At 36.9% G+C, this 8,772-nt stretch overlaps 1 protein-coding gene across 1 annotated transcript in view; it reads left to right on the forward strand.

Annotated features, from left to right (window-relative positions):
- Window positions 1-3,973, forward strand: part of FAM91A1 (family with sequence similarity 91 member A1) — a 43,911-nt gene extending 39,938 nt beyond the window's left edge. Inside the window, exon 24 of the mRNA XM_019459904.2 lies at window positions 1,037-3,973. Coding sequence (XP_019315449.1) covers window positions 1,037-1,222 — 186 coding nt within the window. The 3' untranslated portion in view covers window positions 1,223-3,973. The remainder of the gene's footprint in view (window positions 1-1,036) is intronic.
- The last annotated feature ends 4,799 nt before the right edge of the window (window positions 3,974-8,772 follow it).

An 8,772-nucleotide genomic window follows, 5' to 3' on the forward strand; every position in this document is an offset into this window, starting at 1 on the left:
CCAGTTGTTAAAGACTTTTAAATAGGAATGACATTATTTCTGATTGCCTGTTTTAAAAAATTAGTTACTGTTCAGAAAGCAGATGAAAAAGGGACAAGCATAAAAGCAAGACTAGTTCAGAGAATGTTATAATAGCCCAGGTGAGAATTTTTGGTAGCTGAGCTCCCCTTTTCATTAAAAATAGCCCCAAAGTTTGCATGTGTCCATAATAAAGGTTGATTGCACATATATACTGTTATATCAACAAATGATATTATAAAACATACACAAAAATAGAAATTTTGTGAGGATGTAATAGTCGATAGAGCATTTGTAAGATTTTGACAGTCCCGTGCCCTGCTTTGGAGTGAGTACCCAACTTTGGAGACCACTGGCCCAGACTGGGTGGCGGGCTCTGGTGACTGTATCAAGCAGTTTGGGATACACGTTGGATGTAGACGGATTGACCTGATTAACTCAATGTGAGGAAAAGATTGAGGGTGTGGTGAGGAAGGGAAGACTCAAGAATGAGTCTCCTGTTTCTGGACTAGCTTCGTGTGTGGAGTAGGGAAGGCTGGCGAGGAATTGGAGAATTAAGGTCACGGACATGGTAAGTGTGGAACGTGTGGCGAAACACCCAGGAGCAGATGTCAGCTCGGTGCATGTTTGAGCCTGGAGTCCTGGGGAGAGGTCTGTGCTAGGTGACAGGAATCTGAGAGCCTTGGGAGCGCATGGAGTGTTCCGGGTGCTTAATGTTACGTGAGGGGTGTTTAGAGATTGCTTAAGAATTAACTTTTTTCTTGTCCTCTGGCCTCCTAGCCTATTTTTGTTTATTTCTAAGCGCTTATCGTGGTGTGACTTGTGTCAGTCATTACCGCGTACAATAATTCCCCTGATTGATTATTGGGGATTATGACGTAGATCTTGGCATCTCCCACAGTGCTTTGCATCCCAGAAACATTTCTCGGGCAGTCAAAGCCTGTATTTGTAACTAGCTATGTTCCGTGGTTTGGTAAAGTGTCGAATATGGGATTTTTTCTCTTCCTTGGTCTTCTAGGAAGGTGCTTCCACACTGGATGTTCACACAGAGGCCAGCTTTTCCAGTGTGCCTTCACAGTCCTCCTGTGCCGACACGGGAGTTCCGCTTCCTGCAAAGAACTTAATATTTAAAGATGGTGTCTTATCAGAGTGGAGTGGACGGTCACCTTCCTCACTTCTTGTTGCTAATCTCCATTTGCAATAATTTCGTTCCACCATGCATTGCTCACACTTTCTGCCTTTTTTTCTTTCTTAACGTAGCTTTATAGTGCCCGCCACTAAGAAGCACCCTGCTGCTACAGTGCACTTCATGCTTAACTGATGTGAAGAGATTGGGGAACATGTTCATGTTTTCTAAAGTTTTCCTCATTATTGCACCTCCTAATGCAACAAAGAGCTTTTTAGCAGCCTGCACTGTATTTTTTACCTTGAGACAATCTGCATTTCTTTTATAAAACTGAGGATATACTTTATAGGCTTTATGATGACTGTTACGTTTATAAGCAGTCACTATGAATATTGCAGTGGTAATTTTATATGTTAGTTTATCAAACATAAATCTTGTTTAATTTTATATTTTGTTACCTACTCTTTAGGGGATCACAGGAAGAGGTGGAACTCTTCCTCTGAAAAGGCTTCTTGGTACTTAAAAGTAGCAAAACTATAAAACAATAAACATCCAGTTTTGAGAGATGATATGATGGGGCATTAAGAATTTCTGTGGATGTCTGTAAATTATGTATATGAGTTGAACATTGTTGAAGGTATGTAAATCAGCATAGTTATGTATAACCTAACCTTGATTTATAAGGTCTTAACTCAGACTCTGACTATACATTGACATCTCATGAGAAGCTTTGGAAAACATTCTATTTTTAAACAACATTTATATGTGGACTTCTGTCGTCACTCACTTTGGGCTTTATATTTTCATAGAGTCTTTATGGAAAAATAGAATTTGTTTTCCACTGTTGTAACTGTGGCTGCTGCACGTTTTTACCCTCATTTATTTTTTGTTTAGTAGCTTTACCAATGAATTGTTATGAAATCGAATTTGGTGTTTAAAAACCAAGGATTGTGATTTTAGGTTAGAATTACATATTTAGAGGCATTAAGGCTATATGTCTTCTGATCAAAACACTTGGGGATAAACCTACTTTGAAGACATTCTTAGGCAGTCTGGACCTTAAATTTATGTGAATGGTTTTGGAGGGACTGATAAAGAAAAATTGAGCAATTTCAAAATGTTTCTCGAATCATTAATTCTTTTAGATCTCAAATGTTAATTAGAATAATTGGAATCACTTTCTAGATTTTTTAAGTTGCCTTCCTTGGGAAGTTTGTGCAGTGTTCTAGTTTAGTGTAGCTCTTCTCATAGGATAACGGTTTGCTTGTTTAAAACTGTAACCAAACTAACTGGTCAAACAACATATATCTAAAAACACTTAAAGCATTAGAAAATTTGGGAATGTTATAACCTAAACATTTTTGCTGATAATTTTTTGTCATTTATAGAACTGATATTTGTGTATTTAACATACTTCTGGAAATATATGCCTTTCTTAAAACTGTTAACATAACCATGCATTCAATACCATGGCCTACCTATAGAATCGAATATCTTGGAGCAGGTTACCTGTGGCACATGGTCAGTGCTGTGTTTGGGGTAAGTGCAGTAACGTTTAGTTTTCTACTTTGTCTTATATGAGGTAGAAATCAAGTGTATGTTATAAATGTTTGTCTATAAAAGGAAAAATACATACTAATATTAAAATAATTTCTTATGACTGTGAATCACTCATTTATTTTTCCAATAATTGATATTGTACATTCCTAGTGCTATTAGGTATGTATGTAACTTACAGTTTTTCAACTGAAAGTTGTAAGTGTTTCATTTGATCAGGGCTCTTTAATCTCATTTTCATTTGCTTTGTTTATATTAACTGTAGTTATTTTATTTATTCCTGTATTAACAATCTAAGCCTACTGTAATGACATGTACACTAATAAAGAATCGAATAATTTGTAGTTGTTGGCAGTGAACCCAGTTGGTGGTTAATTGAAAACTTAAAATATGGGAGTGATTTGCTGCTATATTACCTTTGAGAGATAATAGAGGAAGAAATAGAACCTAACAGTGATCATGAATTTTAAAATACTGGAAAACATGTGGACAACTCTGGTTTCTCCGGTGAATGGAGAAAGTTCTGATTCCCAGCTGGAAACCTCTCATATGTTTAAGGAGGGAGAATCTGCTTTGTAGAGCTGTTAGTAAAATGTGAAAGCTGCTTTTGTGCTTTGCTTTATGAACTTGGCTTTGTTTCATTCATATGTTAACTCATGTAAAGATGCATCTCCTAAATCTTACAAGTTTTGATCCAGTTCAGCAACATGTTAAATTTTAAATACAGACTTTATTATTTGCCAAAGAAGACTTATGAAAGAATTCTAAAGTAATTTCATTTGGCTTTGTGCTACCTCCCCATTCGATTCCCCCCTTAATGTAGCTTAAACCATGGGAAACGTTCTTTAGAAACCAAGAGAAAACGAAGTCACAGAGGACATAGAATTTAGCATGGTCCAGATTAACCTCTCAGGTGGGTCTAAAGAAATACAACTTTATGTCATTTACAAACATACCAGGTTTTCTTGATTCCTTTCTTTCTTTCATTTTAAGTATGTAATCAGATGATTTTGTATTTGTTTTCTGGGGGGGAGTATCACTTTTCTTTTACTTGATGTATTCAATATTCTCTGCCATTCATGTTTCTATTTTATGTTCAGTGTTTCAAATACAGTTTGTATTTAAAGATCTTAAAGTACCAAAACTGTAAGTGAGTACAGTGGACTGTTTTCTGGTATGATGTTAATATTATACAACAAAATGTATAAAGTGTTGTCAATTTGATTATTGACACCTTATAATATGTTTACAATAAACTGTGGTGTTGATCAACTTACTGTGGACATGTGTATATAATCTGTAAGTCCCTTTCTCAGTATTAAATACAGCACCTCAGTGCTAAGTGCTTTCAGTGCTGTGGCTTTCCTACATGTTTTTTTCATGACCTTTTTACTTCAGAATAATTTCAGATTTATAGGAAAGTTGCAGAGAGTCCAGAGATGTTTCTTCTACCCTTCCCCACGCTTCCCTTAAAGTTAACACCTTATGTAAACTGTGGCATTTATTTGTCAAAATTCAGAAATTAACCTTGGGACAGTTCTGTTAACTATGTCTACTACGGACTTTATTTGGTTTCTGTTTTCCACTACTGTCTTTCTGCTGTTCTAGGAGCAGTCCCGGACACCACACTGCATTCATTTATTTAGTCGTTAATGCCTCCTTTGTCTCTTCCAGTCTGTGACAGCTATTCTTTCAAGACCTTGGCACTGTGAACAGTACTGATTGGTTATTTTGTACAATGATCCTTAATGTGGGTTTGCCGGACGTTTTCTTGTGAGTCGATTTGAGGTTATGCTTTGTCAGGAAGGAGAGCACAGAGTTGATGTGCCCTTCTACACTGTATGATATCAAGTGCATGATGTTAGTAGGTATCACCGGTGATATTCCTTCATCGGCTAGGTTGGTGTCCACTAGGTCTTCCACTGTATTTTTTCACTTTCCGTACTTTTTTTCCCTTTGGAAGTGAATTACTAAATCTAGCCCACAGTCAAGAGGAGGGGACAGTATATATATTATTTAGCATTTTTCTTAAAGAAAATTTGTTCCTCTTTCCTCTTCATTTGATACTTTGTATTAATATGTGATTGTGGCAGTTTATTTTCTACTTTAGGTTAAAATCTAATACCGTTGTAATTTACTGGGTGAATTATTTCAGCTTTGGGACTCTTTGAGGTTGGCTCCTAAATTCTTTTGACATGCCCTTATTTTTCTAAGACCATATTTTTACCTTTTAGCACTGCCAAGTATTATCTGAGTGCCATTCCTAGAATTAGCTATTTCTCCAAGAAGCCCTCGTTTCTTTCATTGGAGAACAGTATTTTTTTTTTTTTTTAATGTTTATCTTTGAGAGAGAGAGACAGAGTGCAAGCTGAGGAGGAGCAGAGAGAGAGAGAGAGAAAGACATAGAATCAGAAGCAGGCTCCAGGCTCTGAGCTGTCAGCACAGACCCCGACGCAGGGCTCGAACCCACAAACTGTGAGATTTTGAACTGAGCTGAAGTCGGTCGCTTAACCAACTGAGCCACCCAGGCATCTCTAGAGAATGGTATTTAGAAACAAAGATCTGGATGTTGGATGTGCTCACTGCTACTGCTGCTGTGGTTTTTCAGTGAAACGTGCTAAGAGATGACAAATACGCATACTGACCAATGTACAGTACACGTCTCTGTAATTCTTTCTAGATCTGTCTGTATATATATTAAACATTCAATTATACTGACTCAGCCAGCACTACAAGGTTTTGCCTCCATGTTTATTTGTAACTTTTTTTTCTGAGAGTGAGAACCCTGACTTCTTTATCTACAATTTATTTGCTCGTTGAACCTTAGAATACTTAAAAAGTGGTTTCAGAATAGTTAAGTTGTACCCCTGTGAGAAAAATGGACCAACAAATGGAATTCGGTGTTCAAGTCCTTGTCTTGTCCTTCGCTTTACGGTGTCTGCTCAAAGTACCACTTTCCGTAGTAACTTAGTTCAGCTCCCTTTATTTCCCACTTTCTTCGTGGAGGTTATGTCATACGTTCGTGAAACACGTTACTTGTCACACTGCGCACCCCACTTGAGGTCTCTTGACATCCCTGTTGGGTTTTTCACACCACAAAGTCCACTCTGCATGAGCTTTGACAAGTTTGTGATTATGGACCCACCGTCTCCGTACTACCCAGAGCAGTCCCATCACCCTAAAAATTCCTCTTTGTACTCAGCCCCCACCCCGCCCCACCCCTCACAACCACTTATCTGGTTTCCATTCCTGTAATTTTGCTTTTTCTGGAATGTCAAGTAAATAGGTTGTACAATTCATAGCTTTTTTAATCTGGCCTCTTACAAGAGCAATGCAGAATGCATTTTAAATTCATGGTGTCATGTGAACCAATAAGTAGCTCGTCCCTTCTGTTGCTGAGAACTTTGCTGGGTGGATGAATCAAGATGTGTTTATCTTCTTCATAATAAACATAATTTGGTTTGCCGGGAGTGGGTTTGTTAACTAACTCATTTGGTAAGTGTACGTTTAATCTTATAAGAAAGACACTGCCACCCTGTCTTCCAAAATGATTGCAGTTTTGCACCCCGCCAGCGGTGAATGAGAGTTTCCGTTGCAGTGGTAGCTCTTTGTGGCCGAAATACTCATTTCCCTGACGAAAAATGATGTTGAGCGTCTCTGTCTCCATATGCTTACTTGCCACCCATATGCCTTCTTTGCTGAAGGGTCTGTGCAGATCAGTTGTCCGTATTTTAAAAATTGGGTTTTGCTGAGTTTTAAGAGTTCAGTATATTATTTTGAGTACAATTCCTTTGTCAGATGTGTTTTGCAAATATTTTCTCCCAGTCTGACTTGTCTTTTCATTCTCTTAATAGTATGTGTTCAAGAACAAAAGTTTTTAATTTTCATGAAGTCTAGCTTTTTTTTTTTTTTTTTTTTTTAAAGGGATTGTGCTTTCTGTGCTGTTACCTAAAAACTCCTCATGAACGCTAGGTCATGCAGATGTTTCCTGTTTTCTTTTGAAAGTTTTATAGTCTTATGTGTAGGTCTTTGACCCCTGTTGAGCTCATTTTAATATATGGGGTGAGGTGTATGTCAAGGTTTGTTTTTGCACATGAACATCCAGTTCATAGAACACCATTTCTTGAGAAGACTTCTTTCCTCATTGACTTGCCATTACACCTTTATCAAAAGTCAGTTGATAGGTCTCTAGATTGGTCGTTGCCACAGATAGAAATGGGGAGTGAGTGCAAATGGGCAGACAGCATCTTCCTGGAGTGCTGGAAATGTTACCAAAAAATAATTGCATTGTACACTTGAGACAAGTGAATTTTACTATATGTAAGTCATACTTCAATAAAGCTGTTTTTAAAAAACCAGTTGACGTTTGTGTGGGTGTGCTTCTGGGCTCTCTGTTCTGCTGCACTGATCAATGTCTGTCCTTCCAATGCCACACTGAAATTGGATAGTAGGAGTCTTCCCCAACTTTGTTCTTTTTTTTTTTTTAATTGATTTTGGCTTTTTTAGTTCTTTGCCTTTCCATATAAATTTTAAACTCAGCTTGTGAGTGTCTACACACAAACTTGCAGGGGTTTATTCAAAGTGTTATTGAATCTATAAATCAAGCTGTGGAGAACTGACACCCTAATCAGTATCTGTCCACTTACTTAGAACTTCTTTTTTGGTCACTGTTTTATAGATTTCGGCAGACATGAACTACATCTTCTGTTAGATTTCTTCATAAGTACTTCATTTTTTTGTGCTGTTGGAAGTTTTTTAATATTTCAATTTGAAATTGTTCATTACTCATGTATAGGAATATGACTGACATGTACATTTTGGTCTTGCCAAGCTCACTTAGTGAATTTTTTAGTAGATTCTCGAAGATTCTCTACATAGATGATTATGTTGTCTATGAATAAAGACATTTTATTCTTTCTAACGTGTATGCCTTTTATTTCTTTTTCTTGCATTATTTCACTGGCTTAAGACTACCAGTGTGATACTGAATAGGAATTGTGAGAACAGACATCCTTACCTTGCTCCCCCATCTTAGGGGAAAGCATTCCATCTCTAGCTATTAAGTATGATGTTAGCTACATATTTTTTTATTTTAAAGTTTTTTTCATGTTTATTTTAGAGAGAATGAGCTTGGGAGGGGCAGACAGAGTGGGGGACAGGATCCAAAGTGGGCTCTGTGGGCAGTAGAGAGCCCGATGAAGGGCTCAGAACTCACAAACTGTGAGATCATGACCTGAGCCAAAGCCAAATGCTTTTAACCCACTGAGCCTCCCAGGCTCCCCTTAGCTATAGATTTTTAAATAGATGACCATTAGGTTAAAGAAGTTCCTTTCTAGTTCTACTTAGGTGTTTGGTTTTTTTTTTTTTTTTTAATCATGAGTAGATGTTGGATTTTATATGTTTTCACTATCATATGATTCGTTTTTATTTAGACTCTATATGGTGAATTCCACAGATTAATTTTTGAATCTTTAATCAGCCTTACATTCTTGGTATGAATTCAACTTGGTCACAATGGATTATCCTTTCTCTCTATTGCTGGATTTGATTGGCTAATATTTTTATATCCATATTCCTGAAGAATGTTGTTTTGTGGTTTTGTAATACCTTAGTCTGATTTTGGTAGAATTTGCTAGTGAAACTACCTGGGCCTAAAGTTCTCTTTTTTGGAAGATTTTGAACTATAAGTTAAATTTCTTTAATAGATATACTCAGGTTAGCTGTTTCTTTCTTTCTTGAGTTTTGGAAGTTTGTGTCTTTCAAGGAATTGGTCTATTTCATCTAAATTATTGAACTTATGGGCATTTATTATACATAGTAGAGGCATACCTCATTTTATTGCTCTCCACTTGATTGTGCTTCACAGATGATTGCATTTTTTACAAAAGGAAGGTTTGTGGCAACTGTGTCGGGAAAGTATCGGCACTATTTTTCCAACAGCATTTGCTCGCTTTGTGTCCCTGTGTCATATTCTGGTAATTGTCTCAGTATTTCAACCTTTTTATTATTATTATGTTTGTAATAGTGATCTGTGATCAGTGGTTACAAGTCACTGAAAGCTCAGATGATGG

This window comes from Panthera pardus, unplaced genomic scaffold (genome assembly GCF_024362965.1).
Source record: "Panthera pardus isolate Hobbes unplaced genomic scaffold, ASM2436296v1 HiC_scaffold_7, whole genome shotgun sequence".
Classification (NCBI taxonomy): Eukaryota; Metazoa; Chordata; class Mammalia; order Carnivora; family Felidae; genus Panthera; species Panthera pardus.